This window comes from Humulus lupulus, chromosome 1, assembly GCF_963169125.1.
Source record: "Humulus lupulus chromosome 1, drHumLupu1.1, whole genome shotgun sequence".
Taxonomy (NCBI): domain Eukaryota; kingdom Viridiplantae; phylum Streptophyta; class Magnoliopsida; order Rosales; family Cannabaceae; genus Humulus; species Humulus lupulus.
This window is the reverse complement of record NC_084793.1, coordinates 310,174,582-310,193,519: the sequence shown is the minus strand read 5'-3', so window position 1 is coordinate 310,193,519 and position 18,938 is coordinate 310,174,582. Positions and strand designations below refer to the sequence as shown.

General features: G+C 33.3%; 3 protein-coding genes and 1 non-coding gene across 4 annotated transcripts; 3 read left to right on the top strand and 1 right to left on the bottom strand.

Moving 5' to 3' along the window:
* The first annotated feature begins 1,780 nt into the window (after window positions 1-1,780).
* On the top strand, window positions 1,781-1,931 carry LOC133813371 (U4 spliceosomal RNA). The gene has a single exon (XR_009884387.1). It is a non-coding gene; the product is annotated as a U4 spliceosomal RNA (small nuclear RNA).
* Window positions 1,932-2,178: 247 nt separating this feature from the next.
* On the bottom strand, window positions 2,179-4,584 carry LOC133812902 (thiol-disulfide oxidoreductase LTO1). Its single transcript, XM_062246738.1, has 6 exons — window positions 4,124-4,584; window positions 3,771-4,030; window positions 3,579-3,691; window positions 2,991-3,138; window positions 2,519-2,656; window positions 2,179-2,374 (listed from the first exon to the last, which is right to left on the bottom strand). The coding sequence occupies exons 1-6, from the start codon at window positions 4,536-4,538 to the stop codon at window positions 2,282-2,284; spliced, it is 1,167 nt and encodes a 388-aa protein (XP_062102722.1). The 5' UTR covers window positions 4,539-4,584; the 3' UTR covers window positions 2,179-2,281.
* A 2,114-nt stretch (window positions 4,585-6,698) lies between these two features.
* LOC133812900 (thiosulfate sulfurtransferase 16, chloroplastic-like) lies at window positions 6,699-8,701 on the top strand. The gene is made up of 7 exons (XM_062246737.1): window positions 6,699-7,110; window positions 7,195-7,263; window positions 7,371-7,484; window positions 7,588-7,661; window positions 7,958-8,028; window positions 8,126-8,179; window positions 8,348-8,701. Exons 1-7 carry the CDS (start codon window positions 7,016-7,018, stop codon window positions 8,417-8,419), a joined length of 549 nt encoding a protein of 182 aa, XP_062102721.1. The 5' UTR covers window positions 6,699-7,015; the 3' UTR covers window positions 8,420-8,701.
* Window positions 8,702-17,544: 8,843 nt separating this feature from the next.
* Window positions 17,545-18,882, top strand: LOC133782054 (protein IQ-DOMAIN 7). The gene is made up of 2 exons (XM_062221210.1): window positions 17,545-18,207; window positions 18,664-18,882. The coding sequence occupies exons 1-2, from the start codon at window positions 17,878-17,880 to the stop codon at window positions 18,880-18,882; spliced, it is 549 nt and encodes a 182-aa protein (XP_062077194.1). The 5' UTR covers window positions 17,545-17,877.
* The last annotated feature ends 56 nt before the right edge of the window (window positions 18,883-18,938 follow it).

Genomic DNA, 18,938 nt, shown 5'->3' with positions numbered 1-18,938 from the left:
ATTTACAAAATAAACTACAAAAGTTTAGAATCTCAATATTAAATTAAAAAGTCAAAAGTTCCCACCATCTCAACAATAGTGTAAATTTATATAAATATATAATTAGCATAATTGAATTTATGATATAACTCCATATGTGAGGATATTTATATCAATAATGACTTGTTGACGAAAATACAAATTTGATAAGTATGATGGCGAAAATACATTGACAAAAAGTGTAAATGTGATGAGTTGTTCAACCACCATAATGTTTTTTTTTATCATTTTGTCTATACTTTAGGTAATGAGGTAGAATTAAAAGACTATATATTATAATCAAAAACAAAAATAATCATTGAGTGGGGAGGTGAGGAAGCTGCTGTGTTATTACTTAGCCCATTATATGCCATACACATGTTGGAGTTAGGGTTGGAGCCATAAGTGTCTTTAAAGGGGTGCCAAAGTGTAATTTTTATTTCGTGGGGAGCTAAACATGCAATTTATAAAGACAGTAAAAATAAAATAAAAAATTGAGGGGCAAAGGCCTGCTCGAGCTCGAGCCCTAGCCTTGGGCGCAGGCGGACCAGTCCTATGCCTAGGGCCCCACATAATGAGGCCTAATTTAAAAAAAAAAAAACCATTTTTTAACATGTACAAAGGCCCAATTTTTTTAAAAAAATATCATTTTGTATATAAATTTTTTTCAAATAGTATATTTTAGATAGGGCCCCGACTCCCTACCACTCAAACACGATCATGGCTAAGGCCACCCTTCTTATATAACTAGCTCCGTTCCTAAGTATAGTAAAACATTCATAAAGTGTTACTTTATGTTGGAATAACTCTTATGTAATCATGAAAAAATTTAGTCTCAATTTGAGACTAGTTATAAATGGGAATAAGCTCTATATTGTAATATGTTATAATACTTTTTGATTCCGCTTTTAGAAAATATGCATCTGTATAGTAATAATTGTCTTAATATTAAATATTTATATATATGTTTTTTAATACATACTAAAAATTCATGATAAAATTAATTAGGCTTTTAAAACAAATTTGTATATTTTTAACATTATATAAATATGTACATTGTAGCTATACATTTATGTCATTTTCGATTATCAATGATTATACGTTGAATTTGACATGTTTCATCAATTATTATTTAATTTAAATTTAAATGTGTATATTTACAACATTTTATAAATATAATTTTATTAAATTATAACCTCCTCATAATAATAAAATATGTTGGTCCCAACATTATTACTATAGAGATATTTCTACTGTACTACAGTGTTAAATGTAATATTCTTTTTTTTATTTATCTTAATAATGGGTATTTATAATCCAAAATAGAGTGTAGGTATGCAAAATAAAACACAATTAATCTAACCTTAGCCTTGTTTTTGGACTTAAGTTATTAAAGTTTTTTATTTGAGTTTTTTTTTTTCCTAATATAGATTTTTATTTTGTTTATTTTATCAGGAGTAACTCTTTTTTCTTAGTTTTTTTTTTATCTTAATTTATAAACGATTTCCATGTTTCTTATTGCCATTAGCCATATTATATATATCAAAAGAGTTAACAACAACAGTTATAAATCCTATCGTTATGATAACGTTGGAATACTCAAATGAATAATAGACTAGACTAGAACAAGGATCAAAAGAAGACAAAGGGGTTAGAAAATAAGAGCTTTGGGGGTTTATGACAAAAAGTCCCACATCGAAGAATAAGAAGAGTTTTGTCCAAATACCACCTATAAATATCTTGACCGAAAACTGAGATAAGCATCTTTGCGCTTGGGGCAATGACGCAGCTTATGAGGTTCTAACCGAGGCGCGTCTATTGCTGGTTGAAAACTATTTCCAAACCCCCTCTTAGGCCTGGGTTAAGCCCAGGCTTTCGAGAATTTCTGGAAGGGCTCCCTTCGGGGTAAAGTCCTACAATACTAGTTCAATTTTTTCAGTGTTAGTCTTTGGTCTCTTGGCAAAGTTACTAGTTCAATATTATTAGTAATTTTTGTGTTTTTGGCAAAATGGTTTATTTTTTCAAGTTATTTGCAACCATATTTTCACCAATTTCTGTTTTGTTTAAATAATTTTATAGCTAAAGTTAATTTGTTTACATTTTATCGAGTTTTATATCCGTGATTTCGAAATTTCTTAACAACCCCAGTAAAAGTAAAAGTACAGGTACAAAGTTCTCTGATTTATTAGGAAAAGTAAATCGAGAGAAAATATCGAATATATAATAGTAAGTCTATACATGTGATGGCACATTGAAGTTACTTTCACTGGACAAGAACTGGTGATTGACTAGTTTTATCAAACGGGAAACCCGATGCTTCAGCAAGCTCTGAAAATTCTAGCTCACCACTCAGAACCTGCCACAATGCACAAGCTTTAGTTAGCTTTTTTTATTGAAATGAAATTTGGAATGGGGTGGTCCAAATGGGGTTATTCCATTATGTTGTAGATATGGGATATTATTTATCGAATCAAATCAGGGCATGTGATGTGATGCCTACCTTCCCATTAATCACCCATGTTGGGAAACCTTCAATTCCAACAACTGCACAGGTTTTCTCCATTAAAGTTCCTTTTTTGAATCCATTAGGAAAGCATTCCACATAATTCAAAAACTTGGCTGCTTCGCGTCCGAACATCTGTTGTAGTGGTAACAGGAAAACATCACAATTAATTTGCCAATAGGTTTAAAAATAGTGGCAAAACATGCACATAAGTCTACTTACTTTCCAATTATCATATAATGTAAGCAAACAAGGTAATACAAAAGAGTGAATGTTCATTATCTTTTAGGCCTATTAACACAGGGCATATACGGACGCCTGCAGTGGAGCTTTTTTCGAAGCTGTGTATGCAGGATTTGCTGGTATCTCAAACATTATAGATAGATATCAACTGAAAACATATTTAATGTTGAAAATTCTTCAAATGAATTTAGATAAACTTTAAACACAATTCAGAGAGATGAAATACCTCTTTTTGTTCTAAACAGTGTGAACACCAGAATGCCCCATACATTTTTGCACCTATTGAATTCAGATGCTTTGCTAGAGATACAGCAAAAGGACTTGATTCTGAGGTTATCTCAGTTGGAAAGTATGGAAGATTAATATCATCCATGCTGTTGATAAAAAAGAAATTGCAAAACAAAGAAAAATAAATCAGTAGGTTGCAAGTTCATCATGGATGGATTTGAATGATCAAATCTCCCTTAAATATTGTTTCGATGTTCTACATGAAATCTAGCATCATAGTCTCAGTAGATTATCGGTTATGTTTCCTATCCATCTGTATATATTTCTTTAACTAGATTTCCCGCTTAACTATACAATATTTGAAGACCAATTACTAGCTTAGAATCGGGAGAAACTCGAACTTCAGTTTCAGAAACTACATGCTTGAATATTTGTATATATTGGGTTGAAGAGTATCCCATTATGTCATAATAAATAAAATTTCACGCGGACTAAAAATTGAAAACCAGTTCAGATTCAGTAAGAGACAAAAAACCAAATTAGTAAGAGCATAAATATACAAGACTCAGGGAACAAAATCAATCACCTTGAGGGACCAGAACGAGATTTACTATATGATGAATTGAGAGTAACAATCACCAAACCGGCTACAAAGAGCTGTAAACCCACTTCTTTTTGAATCTCTGGTAACCCAATATCCTACAGCACAATCCCCAATAATCAATTCTATCTATATCCAATAAAAATACAGTAGCAAAGAAGATCAACAGATACCCACCTTAAGAGTAATGAAAAATAAGCTGAACGATAGCAGAGCCGAGAGGAGACAATAGGAGCAAGATGACCCAGCAAACTTAGTACTTAAAATGTAAAGGAAGTAGCCACTGGCAGCTGCCATGGATGTAATAGTAGTAAGTAAAACTAGACGAGCATCAGTTTGGTTGAGTCCAAAAGGCAAGCTCTTTCTAGTCAACTGTAGACCAAGTACGGCCACCAAGCCATATGCAGCCATTCCAATCAATGGAAGAGGAACAACACCTGAGAAAGGTAAAATGAAGACTATCATTGAAACATTTTTTCAAACATATTGTCTGTATTGCTTAGTAAACATGTTCATAATGAAGATAATACCAAAAACTTGAGCATAATCGCTATTGAGTATGTCACTGCAACTACCGCCTCCAATTGGGCAAAAGACACTGGAGTTGGTGAGCTTGAGGTACGTCAAATACGTCGTTTCCACAAACCCAACCGCTCCGAGCCCGGCATACAAATTATACGACAAGTCTCTCGGAGAAGAAGAAGAAGACAACGAAGAAGATGAAGACGACGACGACGTCGTATCTGGTTCCGGTTCGGAGTCCTGAGTCGGTGGAGAAGAGCATCTTAGAGGAAGCAACAGAGTTCTCCTTCCACGAACCCAGCTAAAAGCTGAACTCTTGTTCTGAAACATGGCGAAGCTCAATCGAGTCAAGCAAGGATTTGAGTGAGGAAGAGACGCCCGGCATGAGAATGACGGAGTTGAGAAGCTTGCCATGGTCGCCATTGACTCTCAGTCTCAGTTCTCCCGAACAAGATCTCATGGTCCTCAGAGCTCAGACTCAGAGCCGAAGGTTGGGACTTCCGACTTGGGCTTTTCATTGGACCATTGGCCCAAGTATAGGCCTTTAGTCTTAGGCCCAATTTTAATTTAAGTTATTCTTTGAGAAGGTTTTCGAAAAGACGATATTCTTACCTTCTTTTCACAAAACATATGACCACTTTATTATCTATACAAAAATTATAAATTCAGATAAAAAAATATATAGTAGATATATAATTATAGTAAAGATACCAATTATAGTAACTATCATTAGCTTACTTTGTGCATGCTAATAGTTATTGCAATATTTAATCTTAATACTATGAAAGAGTATGAGGTCACATATTGGACAAGATGGATATTACTGTGCTTGAATTGAAAGAGAGAAATAGAGTATTTGTATCTCAAACTTCGACTTGGTATGAATATGGTGGTTGAAATCCCTTTATGTAGGCAAATGTTTGGATCTCTCTTGTTCATTGGATCATTTAGGCACCTAGGAGTGGATCTTGGATCATTGATCAAGTCAAGTGTAGGTTGTTTAGTAGCCATAGCAATTGTAGCCCAAAAAATTAAATCAGAGTTATACATGTTACCATAATCGAAAGCATGGGTGACCGTCAAATTTGCAGGTTGCCTTTCGATTTTTTGAGATGACAACTGTAGACACCATTACTTGCGTTGTTGTCCTAAGATCATCCCTAGACCAAATAATGATTATTCTTAGGTATTTTACGACGATAAAAGTGTAAATTAATAAGTCAATTGGAGTCACTTTGAGCCTGAAGGGCCACACTAGGGATCCTCATGGTAAAACTAAGGCAACTTAGGTAGGGCTGCACATCGGGCAAGTTTTGGGGTGCTCAGGTTCAGTTGCACTAAAATGGTACCGAACCCGTTTGATACAATTCCAGATTTGTGGTGTTTTCGAGTTTCAGGTGGGCTCGGGTTGGATTAGGTCGGGTTTGGGCCTTTAATGGGCTTTGACAATATTTTTCAACAAAAGTGTCATTTTTTGAGTATATACCAGCCACTGCAAGTCCTTCTTTGAGCTGAGGAGAGCAAGCCCAACTCCAAGCGGTTGTAGTGCAGGCTTGTCCGTCGGTCAAGCCTTCAAGGAGCCGATGGGGTCTGTTGACGTCTACTGCAGTTCCAGCGAGAGGAGGAGGCTCCAAGCTATTGCAGCATCGACGAGAAGGCAGGTGACATCGAGTCATCGACAACAAAGAGGAGGAATGGGTGGGAGAGCAGAGAAATAACAGAGAGAGTGAGGGAGGCGAACTCAGGGTTAGGGAGAAGGTGAAATTGACTGAGATAGGGTTTTAGGACTTAGGGTTAGACAATTAGAAATTAGAAAAAAAGATATAAAAAAAGGGGGCATTTTTTCGAGTTTCAGGTGAAACATGAATCGCACACCAATTACAATATAAACCCGAACCCGATAGGTCTCAGATCTAATCGGGCTAACCCGAAATTTTTGAATTTTTCAAAAAACCGAGTTTCTTGGATTGGTGTCGGTCGGGTTTCTCGAGTTTTGTAGATCAAATTTTTAGCCCTAACCTTGAGTCCTAGGTTTAGTCGAAACTTGGTATTTTACCATCAGACTTGGGTAAGTGGGTCAAGCTACAACCTAAGTCTACCAACCCATAATAGATTTGTAGTGCTTTGGGGCTTTGGTTCGTACCTCAACTCCAACACTCTTGGTAGAGGAAAAAAACACAATCAACATCTTTTTCTTTTTCTTTAAGTGGTCAACTATACTTTTTTATTTTTATGAATTGTCATTTATGGAGATAATAAACTAGTTTTGACACCAAGTATACAATTGGAAATAATTATTTGACAAGTGGTGACAAATATCTCATCAATCACAACTTATTTTGCTTTCATAAAATTTTAAAAGATGGAGAACCACAAACTTGGCTTGCTTGTATGGTATGGCTAGCTATGGCCATCGAAATACCATAGTCACTAATTGGACAAAATCCAAAAAAACGAAGGGAGTGATGGGCCCATAGGAAGGGCCCAGGCCCAAGCCCAAGTCTCAACCATTCAGGTGAGTTTGGATAGGAACTCTACGTGTACATGAGACTAAAGTAATTATGGAAGACCGTGCCACAGGATGTGCTCGACTCGAACTTATCCAATGCCTATGCATTGCCTAGGTTGCTTATCACTTCGGCTGTTTTCATTAATTTTTCGAAATGAGAAGTTCTTTCGTAGAGTTTTTATGGCTTTTGGGTTTATCTGAAACCGAAAGCTGACTATGCTTTTCCATCCTCAACTATATAAACCCCTCGCTATCACCCATAACCCATCACGGATAAAGCTAAACACTTTGCTTGTGTTGTGTTTGTATAAATTTCAAAACAAGGTTGTGTCAAAGTTGCCCATTACCTCTTCTTTCTTTTCTTTCCCATATAGCAAAAAAGCTCAAGTTAATGAAAGAAATGGCGGCTTCATTGCTTGTATCCTCCTCTTGCCTAAGTGGGTCTCTTCTAGTTCCCCAAGTCAGGCCTCAGATTCTCACTCAGAGGTTTGTTTTGAACTTGGTTTTCTTCTCGTGCTTTCATGTTTAACTTCTCCATTGACCCTTTATTCTTGTGTTGCTCTTATTCAGGACACCACCTCAACACTTTTCTGGCTCGGTTTCTCAGTCAAGAATTAAACGCAAGGCTCCAAACTTCTGGTAACTGTTGTGAAACAAACCAAGAAAATTTAGCTTGCTTTTGCTTTGACATGATGTGAGTCTAGTTTTTCTAACTTGGTTGGGTTGTTGTTTGGATGGTGGGAAAGTCCTACGGCTACTACTCTAAGAAGGAATTTAGAAGCGACCCGAGTGCCAACTTCTGTCCCAGTTCGCGTAGCTCATGAGCTTTTACAAGCTGGCCACCGCTACTTGGATGTTAGGTGTGAACTTTTATTGCTTATTTCAAACAAACAAAACAAAAAACAGTAAATTTGTCATAGTTTTTCTGTTTGATTCATACAAAAATGGTTTTGATTTCTTTAGGACCCCTGAAGAATTCAGTGCAGGACATGCTCCTGGGGCTGTTAACATCCCTTACATGTACAGAATTGGTTCAGGTAAATCACAACAATCACATCACATCACATTTTTTCTTGTATTGGATAGTGATTAGAGTATGTTAAATCAGCAGTGGCACCACTAACACATCATCACAAGACTATGAGCTATTCTAGTGTCAACTGGATTGGATAAAATATCGTTAGAGATTCAATTACTATTAGCTATTCTACACATTATCAAATGATTTGGAGTTAGAACTTCTTAGTTCTAAATACTTTTAGATAAGAAAATTTAGGTAGTACAAACAGCTTTTTCAGAGTCTGATACATCCAAAAAATTTGGTTCAATGCAGGGATGACAAGGAACCCTCACTTTCTAGCAGAAGCATCATCACATTTCAGAAAGCAAGACGAAATTATTGTTGTGAGTTATCCATTTCTCTTGTATTGGTTTATGATTTATCTTTCTTTTTTATCTAAGGTAAAAGAGCCCAGTTTTGATCTTTGAGTAATTATTACAGGGATGCCAAAGTGGAAAAAGGTCTATGATGGCTGCCACTGATCTCTTAGCTTCTGTAAGCAATACTTAAACCTTTGAATCTCTTTATAACTTTTCATCTAAGCAATTGGATAACTTAGTCTCTAAAATTGAACCATTCATGGTTTGGTTGAATATCAACATCACCAACCCAACTTTTTTAGTCTCTCATATAGGCTCTTTCTTTGTTTTTTTTTTTGGTCAGGGCTACACTTACATTACTGACATAGCTGGTGGATTTGCTACTTGGTCTCATAATTCACTCCCAATGGAGTAGAAGTAGTTTGAAGAAAGAAGCAATAAATATAAGAATAACTTTCTAATGGGAAGAAGGGAAAAAGATGTAGAAGCATTATTCAAATTTGTACCAACTTCTTCTTCTTTTTTGAATTTGGAGGGTGTTGTTGCACAAATTGTAAAATAAATTAGAATAAGGAAAAAAAATGTGGGTAATATGTAAGAACAAAAAAAAGCTTGTATATTGTGCATTTATAGAAAAATGAAAACTTGTCAAACTTTGTAAAAAGTTTTTCTTATAAATGTGTCTTTTTTGTCCTCATTTCATTTTTCTTATAATGTGCTTTTGTATATTTATTTAGGACAAGTTAGGATATGGATTTCGTGCAATATTTATTATGGGTTATCGTTAATTAACTATAATACTAGTGTCAGATATTTTAAAGTGTTCTCGAATGATAGATATAAATAGGTTGTTATATTTGACACAAAAAGTTAATATATTATATATTTAGCATAATTTTAAGTATTATGTATATGCACAATTGTAGAAAAATGTGGTAAAATTTAATATTTTATTAATGTTAATTTAATATTTATTGAATATATAAAAAAAATTATTTAATGTAAATAGATAAAAGTAATACTAAAATAATAAAAATGACATAGAAGTAAATAAAAAAGTGTATCATTTATATTGTGTGATAAATTTGGCAAAACTTTTAACATGTATCAAATTTAGTGTTTTTGTAAAATGAGTTATATTTTAGCAATGTATCATTAATGAGTTTTTATCAAGTGATTGAAGTTCTGTTTCTTCATCAAATTCACCAATAAAGAATATTGTGAGAAATATTATAAACTAAAAATAATTGATGCATGTATACTACTGTCTACACTTTGACTTTAATTCATTCTATTATATATATACATATATTATAAAAAGTGAACCGATTTTTATTAAAATTATAAATAGTGTTTACAACTTTGAAACTAAACAAACGTGCATTGCATGTTGCTTTTACCTAGTTTGACAGTTAAATATAGTAATAATCTTATTTAATGTTGTAAAGTAATTTTTCCATAACTTGTGTGAAACATATTAATATTACCTTATCTAAAAAAATTTTAAAAAATCCTAAGCGGTTAAAGAAATAGATGATGACAGAGACACAACAAAGAATGATTAGGAATTGTATCAATTGTAGTATAGTCATTGTTTTCATTGGATTTGTTAGTCACTATACTAGAACATTCCTTTATATAACAAACTGTGTACGTGTCATTATGCTAGCAGCTGACCTTTTGTATTCTTTTGTATATAAATGAGAATTAACACCAGCTATCAACTGTGCTGGTCATTTTGCTCAATATACAGAAACCAAACTTGGTATTAGAGTTGTTTGGCAAACGCCATGACAGACCAACAACCCACTCCTCCAATCTCCGAAAGCTCAGCAACAGTGCTCAGACGGTCCCATCAGCTCAAGCTTTGAGTATCTCGCCGTTCAGCAGTACTCTTAGCCAACCCTTTGGACTGAAGCTTGATCGGAACAATTTCGCACTATGGAAGACAATGGTTACAACAATAGTTCGTGGGCATCGATTGGAAGGTTTCATCAATGGCCAGAAGGCTCCTCCACTAAAGTATCTAAACTCAGGTACTTCTGATCCTCAATATTCAAATTAGATCTTGAATCCTGAATATGAGCAATGGCTCGTTTGTGATCAACTACTAATGGGCTGGTTATATGGTTCCATGACTGAGGGAATTGCATCGGAGTTGATGGGTTGTAGATCCTCGGCTTCCCTTTGGTCAGCTTTAGAGTAGCTAGATGGAGCTCATTCTCAAGCTCATAGTGATGAGCTACGCACAAAACTACAAACTACAAGAAAATGGGCAATGACCATGACAGAGTACTTGAAGCAAAAGCGAGAATGGGCTGATACCCTTGCAATCGCTGGAGATCCGTACCCAGAAGCTCATCTGGTGGCAAATGTGATATCGGGACTCGATGTCGACTATCTCCCTATTATGATCCAGCTTGAAGCAAGGAAGAATATAACCTGGCAAGAACTACAAAGCATTTTGTTGAGGTTTGAAGGTACTTTGGAGAGGTTGACTACTCTTGGAAATGTAACCAGACAATTGTCTCTGGCAACACCAACAACTAACTTTGCTCAGAAACCCTCCTATGCACAATCATCAAGGAAGCCACCACACTCTCATCAACCGTTTGGTAGAGGTTCTTCATCGTTTGGCAAAGGTGGTGGACAGAGACCAAGAGGCAAGGGTGGTAAACCCATAGGTTCCAGACCGACTTGCCAAGTCTGTGGCAAATATGGTCACTCAGCTGCCATATGTTACAACAGATACAATGAAAGTTATATGGGTCATCAACCACAAAATGAAGTCAATCAGGAGAAGCAACTTTCAGCTCTCATAGCCACACTTGAGATTCTCAATGATGACAGCTGGTATGTGGATAGTGGAGCAAGCAATCATCTAACCACCGAGGGAGACAAAGTGAGCAACAAGGTGGATTATGGTGGTAAGGAAAATATTACAGTTGGTGATGGTAATCAATTGAGTATTACACATATTGGAAATGGTAGTTTAAAAACTAATAACTCTAATCCATTGTTGCTGAATGAATTGTTGCATGTGCCTAGCATTACAAAAAATCTTATTAGTGTTTCCAAGCTTACTTATGACAATGATGTCTCAGTGGAATTCTTTTGTGACTCTTGTGTTGTGAAGGATCGAATGACAGGAGTGGTGATTCTATAAGGCACACTTAGAGATGGACTGTACCGTTTGAACACAGAGCTTCTAACGAATCCCTCAGCAACCAAAAGGAATTCTAGAGATGGTTATTTTTCTGGTATAGCAATGAAGTCACAAGACAACAAAGAAGAGAATGGTAGATCACAGTTTAATATCTGGCATAGAAGACTTGGTCATCCCTCTAATGTAGTTCTAAAACAAGTTCTGAAAAATATCAGTGTAAAGCAGCCTATTATAAATGAAAATATATTTTTTCTGTGATGCATACCAATATGGCAAATCTCATTCCCTGCCTTTTAAAAATTCAAACAGTAGAGCAACTAGTCTATTGGAGCTCATACACACCGATGTATGGGGACCATCACCTATAACCTCACATTCAGGATATAGGTTCTACATCCATTTTCTTGATGATTACAGTAGGTTCACCTGATTGTTTCCACTGAAATTAAAATCAGAGGCACTTGCTGCATTTGTACAATTCAAGGCCCTTGTAGAGAATCAATTTGATAAGAAGATTAAGACAATTAGAGCAGACTGGGGTGGGGAAAACCAATCATTTGTTAGCCTTGTAAATAAAAGTGGAATAAAGTTTGAACATCCTTGTCCTTATACTTCGGCACAGAACGGAAGGGTAGAGAGAAAGCACTGTCACATTGTGGAGATGGGACTCACACTACTTGCTCAATTTAGCATGCCTCAAAAGTATTGGATTGACTCATTTCAAAATGCAGTACATGTGATAAACAGATTACCCACTCTGGTGTTAAAAGGAAAAACACCATATGAGCTTGTATATGGTAAACAACCAGCCTACAACTCACTAAGAATCTTGGGAACAACTTGTTTCCTTTGCTTTAGACTATACCAAAGCCATAAATTCCAATTTCATACTGAAAAGTGTGTGAATCTTGGACCAAGTGAAACCCACAAAGGCTTTGAGTGTTTGAATCCTCAAGGCCGAATCTACATCTCAAGGAATGTGATCTTTAATGAAACATAATTCCCATTCCAGCAAGGTTTTCTGAATAATTACCAGCAAGAGCAAATAATGATCATAAATATGCCTCTGTCTTGGTTGCCTACTCACATTGAGACTTTAACACCAACTATACAAAGGATGCAAGAAAATGGTACAGTCACATCTGAAAGTATAAGTGAAGAACCACCACTGCCTGATCACAATAATCAATCTGAGGTACATTATGACTCCAACTCATTTGGCTCTCCAATTTCCTCTGTACCCAATATGACTTTTGCAGAATCAGATCACGTTGAAGGCTCTTCAGTACACGCTACAGAATCTGTGCACTCTCTAACAGGAAGTCACACACATGATGAAGAACAAGAACAACAATGAGCTCCCATTGGTCATCATATGGTGACACGGTCCAAAGCAGGGATTTTTAAACCAAAAGTGTTGATCAATCAAATGGAGAACAACCATCATGAACAAGAGCCAACCTCAGTAGCAGAGGCACTTACACATCAGGGGTGGAGAAAGGCCATGGAAGATGAATTTGAGGCACTAAAGAACAACAATACTTGGACACTTGTTGCTCCTTCATCCGAGGTCAACATAGTGGGCAACAAGTGGGTATTTAAAGTCAAAAGAAAGGCAGATGGAACATTCCAACGGTTCAAAGCAAGGCTGGTAGCTAAGGAGTTCCATCAAAGACCAAGTTTGGATTTTGGAGAAACATTCAGTCCGGTGATAAAGGCATGTACAGTAAGAGTTATTTTGGGAATAGCAATGACCTACAATTGGGATGTAAGGCAGCTAGACATCAACAACGCATTTCTAAATGGGATTCTAGAAGAAGATGTATATATGTCACAACCTGAGGGATTTGAGGATTAGTCAAGACCATACTACATATGCAAGTTAAACAAGTCAATCTACGGGCTAAGACAAGCACCTCGATCATGGTATGAGAGACTGAAGAAGACCTTGATAAGCTGGAAATTTGAAAACTCAAGAGCTGATACTTCATTGTTTATGTTAAAGACACCCAAGTTTGTGGTAATAGTCTTAATCTATGTTGATGATATCATAGTGACTGGTAATAATAGAGAGGAGATACATAAATTTATATGTATGCTGAACAAAGAGTTCACCTTGAAGGATCTAGGGTCACTGCATTATTTCCTCGGTATTAAGGTGTTTAGAGACTCCACAGGAATGTACCTCACACAAGGAAAATACATTGAAGAGCAGCTACAAAAGGTGCATATGCCAAATCTGAAGCCTAGCCCGACACCTATGACTGCAGGGAAGCCTTTATCAATAAATGATGGAAAGCCTATAAACAATCCTGTAGCCTACAGGAGTGTAATCGGAGCATTACAGTATTTGAGTCACACAAGGCCAGACATAGCGTTCTCAGTGAATAAACTGAGTCAATTCCTCAAAAGTCCCACAGATACTCACTGGAGTGCAGCCAAGAGAATACTGAGATATCTTAAAGGAACTAAGCACCACGGTCTACATATTATTCCTAGCAACAATCTAAACTTAACTGGATTTTTTGATGCCGATTGGGCATGCTGCCCAGATGATAGAAGGTCCGTAGGAGGGTACTGCGTGTTCATAGGAGACACATTAATCTCTTGGTCTTCTAAAAAGCAAACTGTTGTTGCTAGGTCCAGTACAGAATCAGAGTACAGATCCTTAGCTCACTTGGCAGCAGAGTTGTCTTGGATTCAAGGCCTACTAAAGGAAATGAGATTGAAGATAAGTTCAAAACCAATCATTTGGTGTGACAATATGAGTGCTAGTGCACTGGCCTCAAATCCAATATATCATGCTCGAACAAAGCACATTGAGTTTGATATTCACTTTGTAAGAGACAAGATTATTCAAGGAGAGCTTGAAATCAGACGTGTTCCATCCCACGATCAGCTGGCAGATTGTTTAACAAAAGGTCTATCTCATACACGATTCAAGTTCCTCATTGACAAGCTCGGGATTCGTTGTTCATCCTCTCACTTGAGGGGTGGTGTTAAAGAAATAGATGATGACAGAGACATAACAGAGAATGATTAGGAATTGTATCAATTGTATTCTAGTCATTGTTTTTAGCGGTTCCGTTAGTCACTATACTAGAACATTCATTTATATAACAAATTGTGTACGTGTCATTATTCTAGCAGCTGACCTTTTATATTCTTTTGTATATAAATGAGAATTAACACCAGCTATCAATTGAGCTGGTCATTTTGCTCAATAAACAGAAATCAAACTTAAGCATTGAATATATTGGCTGTGTGGTCCCTAATCCTGCCAAAATCTTCATTTCAAATTAAGTTTCATCATTAGTCAATGCATCAACAATCAATGCAAACGATATGGATAATTTGTGTTTATTTATTTATGTATTGTTTTTTTGTGACCACTTATATTGAAAAATGTTTTTTTTTTTAAAATCTTGAATTTTCTATTCTATCATTAAAGCAATAATTGCTGTTGTGAGCACAATCCTATCTTAATATCTTATTCTACTTTTTTATTTTTTGGATATGAAATGCTAGGACCTTAAGAGACCTCAATTAAACGTTTACTCCAACTTTTTATTTATTGATTTTTAGACATTTTTTAGTGTGTGTGTATTGATTGTCCATTTTAAATATGAGAGACATAATTATTAAGTACATAAAATATTAACTTAATGTTATAAGTCCACAAGAGTGATTAATATAGTCCTAGATTTTAAAGTTCTATCAACAACCATTTTTTATTTTATGTAATATAAAGACTTCAAAATTTATTAATTATAAAGTGGTACTATATAGTTTGTCCAAAATGTATGTATTATTTTTAATACATAGTTATTTTATTAGATGCAAGCAACGCACATTATGCACGTTTTGCTTAGTTTTATGTGTAGAATTTATTAATTATTTTTATTAAATTTATATTAATGTCATATAAATTTTAAATAAATATCCTATTTTGATTAAATAATTTATTTATTTTTGTTTAAGTTTATATTTGTTCTAATTTTTGAATTTAGGAGTGACAACAAAAGATTATATATTATATGTTTAATGTAATATTAAATATTATACGTGTATTTTAAATTTAAGTTTCTTGTTAGTTTTTTTAAAAATAATTTGTTGCTAATTGACATTATATTATATTATTATTCTAATAAGTGAGTTTAAATTTAAGTTTAATTAAATTTTATTTAACTTATAAAACATATGATTTTTTTATTTTTAAATAATTATCATTGTAAAATATCTAAAAAATATCATATTTTAATTTATTTAATTATTTATTATTTATAATAATTATTATTGTAAAATATCTTATAAATATCATATTTTAATTTATTTAATTATTTATTATTTTTAAATAATTATCATTGTAAAATATCTTATTTTAATTTTTTAATTATTTATTTTATTTTATTTAAGTTTAAGTGTTTATAAACTAAATATAAAAATATTCTGTTAAATATAAGAATATTTAGTTAAATTTAATATTAAAAAAATAAAAAATAATTAAAATCAATAATTTTTGTTATCTACACATTTATTATATAAAAAAGATATGAAACATCATTTAATTTTAAATCTTACTTATTATTTAAATTATTTAACTTATCAAGAGAAAGGTTATCATCCAATGAATTTGATTGGCTAGTCACTGATTTTAAAATATCGAACATATCTATTTATTTTTATTCATAATTAGTATTACTTAGTTAGTTGTCGTTTAACACGGTATCGTTTTTCGACAATTTTCTTCTTATAATATATATTGTCGTTTATTAAGTTGTTTTTCTTTTTAAGATATCATGTACGTACTATTTTGGGTGAAAGAAACTGTCTGTTTTAGTAAAATTTCATTTTTATAAAATATTATCGTTTTAAATGAGCATTATATTTGCATCCCAAAATTTAATTAATACACTCTATTTTTATTAAAAAATAATATATAATATATATTTTTTTAACTTATGCTTACATTTTTTTTTTCATATTCTAAAAAATACATATAAATAATATATATTTTAAATATTTAAATAAAAAAATTAAAACAAAAAAAAATATAAAAATTTGTTAAAATTTGACTTTTTTTTCTTCTAAAAATTATATATTATTTAAAGGGTTTATATATTTTTAGACCCTGTGTTTTATCTCATTATTTGTTTGGATCATGTGTTTTGATAAATTATTTCTTGGACTCTATGTTTTGTAAAATGGTTAAAATAGAATCCTAAACCCGATTTTAGTCAATATTTTCTCAACTAAAATCACAAATAATTTACCAAACTAACAATCCAGAACAAAAATAAAATCATTCTCCTTAAAAACTGTGTTGTTATATTCAATTTTTTCTTTATTAAAATTGAGTTTAGCGTTTTATTTTAACCATTTTACAAAACATAGAGTCCAAAAAGTAATTTGTCAAAATACATAGTCCAAACAGGTAATGAGACAAAATATAGGGTCCAAAAATGTATAAACCCTTATTTAAAAAAAACAAAATAAAATAAAATTTTTGAAATTATCAAAAAATTATAAAGAATGTAAAAACAAATATTGAAAAAAAGTATTAGAAATGATTTTAAAAATTAATTTTTCTAAATTAATGGAGTGCCTAAATATATTATTGGGGTACAAATATAATGCTCGCAATTATCTTTTGTTTCTTTCCAATCATTTCAAGATTCTATTTTTGCAAAATTAAATAAACAAATACGTTTTTCAAGAAAGAAATATCACTCAATAAATATATATAAAATAACTAAATAAATAAAAAGGCAAACCTTAACTTTGAAGATGAGGAAAAGTGAAAATGTATATATTATGAGAGGAAAAAAGTGCAGTTTAAATATAGGAAAAAGTAAAAGAAAAAGAGAACCAAAAGAAAAAAAAAAAAAAAAAAAGGCAGAGCCCACTAAATTTTCTCTCCAAAAAATAGAGAACAATTCGTAAAAGTAGTGAGAAAGTTGAAAGTATAATAATAATAATAATAATAATAATAATAATAATAATAATAATAAGTGGTGTTTTGTCTCATTAACAGTTTGGATCCTGTATTTTGATAAATTACTTTTTGAATCCTGTATTTTGACAAAATACTTTTTCGACCCTATGTTTTATAAAATTAGTTAAAATAGAACTCTAAACTCAATCTTGACAAAGAAAAAATTAAATATAACAACACACTGAAAAAATTAAATATAACAACACAGTTTTTAAGCAGAATAATTTTATTTTTATTCTGAATTGTTAGTTTGGTAAATGATTTGTAATTTTAGTTGAGAAAACATTGACCAAAATCAGGTTTATGGATCTATTTTAACCATTTTACAAAACATAGAGTCAAAAAAATAATTTATCAAAACACAGAGTCCAAATAAATAATGAGAAAAAACACATGGTCGACGAAAAAATTATAGACCCTAATAATAATAACAATTCATCTCTTTCTTTATGAACCAAATAACTGTAAAAAGAAAAAAAAAAAAACAGATTTGTTTGATTGTTTCCACTCTAAATAATTGAGATTTTCTTATTCTTTAATTTCTACCAAACTCAAATACCCTTTTTCTTTTTTTCAAATTTTATACTATCCAATACATCATGCCATCACGTTATAGTATCTGACATACCACTAACTATGTATCTATCTATCTATCTATGTATACTCTTAACTCTAACTCTCTCCCCAGAAACAGACATGGCTTCCACATATCATGCCTTCTACGCCACCATCTTCCTCCTTCTTTCCTCCATTAATACCTGAAAGAAAAAGCTCATCACAACACAAGAGAATCATGGGCAGTACTAGTAGTAACAGTTGGTTCAAACGAATTCGAAGAAGTTTTGTGAAAGGATCTTCTTCTAGGAACATCATTGTTGTCTACTCCAACACCAATTCAAACTCTCACATATCCCATGAAGAAACCACTGAACTTGTCTCAGCTGTTGCAGCTACGATAAGCCCAGAAACACCTCTCCCACCAGCTCCAACAAAGCAAGATTTGGCTGCCATCAAAATCCAAGCACATTTCAGAGGCCATCTTGTACTTATTACTGCTACTAACTTCTTTCGTTCATTATAGGGAATGTTTTTGCAAAGTATCATTTTAGTACTTACTGTTTTCAATAATGCTCATTTGGTACCTGTATTTTAAAATTATACATACTTGATACCCTAGACTCAGATTTGATAGATACAATTTTGTTAATATGATCAAACTGTCATCAGTTATATGTAATTAAGTAATTAAATTTAAATTTGGAACTTACATAATTGACAGTAGTTTGATTAAATTGGTAAAATTTTATTAATTAAATTTGAGTTTAGGGTACCAAATATGTACGATTTTAAAATACAGGGTACCATGTGAGCATTATTGAAAACAGAAGGTACCAAAATGATACTTTGCAAAAACACAAAGTACCAAATAGTTACTTACCCTTCATTATAATACATAAAATGTCTTCTCATGTGGTGTGGTTGCGCAACATTTTAACAGGCAAGACGAGCATTTCGGGCCCTGAGGAGCCTTGTCAAGCTGCAAGCCATGGTCCGAGGAGGGCAAGTCAGGAAACAGGCACGCATAGCTATGCATTGTATGCATGCTCTAGTCCGGCTGCAGGTCAGCGTCCGAGCAAGGCAACTCCTTGGCGGGGATAGCAGCAATAACAACAACAACAACAAAAACCGGTTAAGCCTGCAAAGACATCTTTTTTAGAGTTTCTTCATTTGCTGCTGTTGTAATTCCAGTAGATGCATGTAACAACCAGCTGA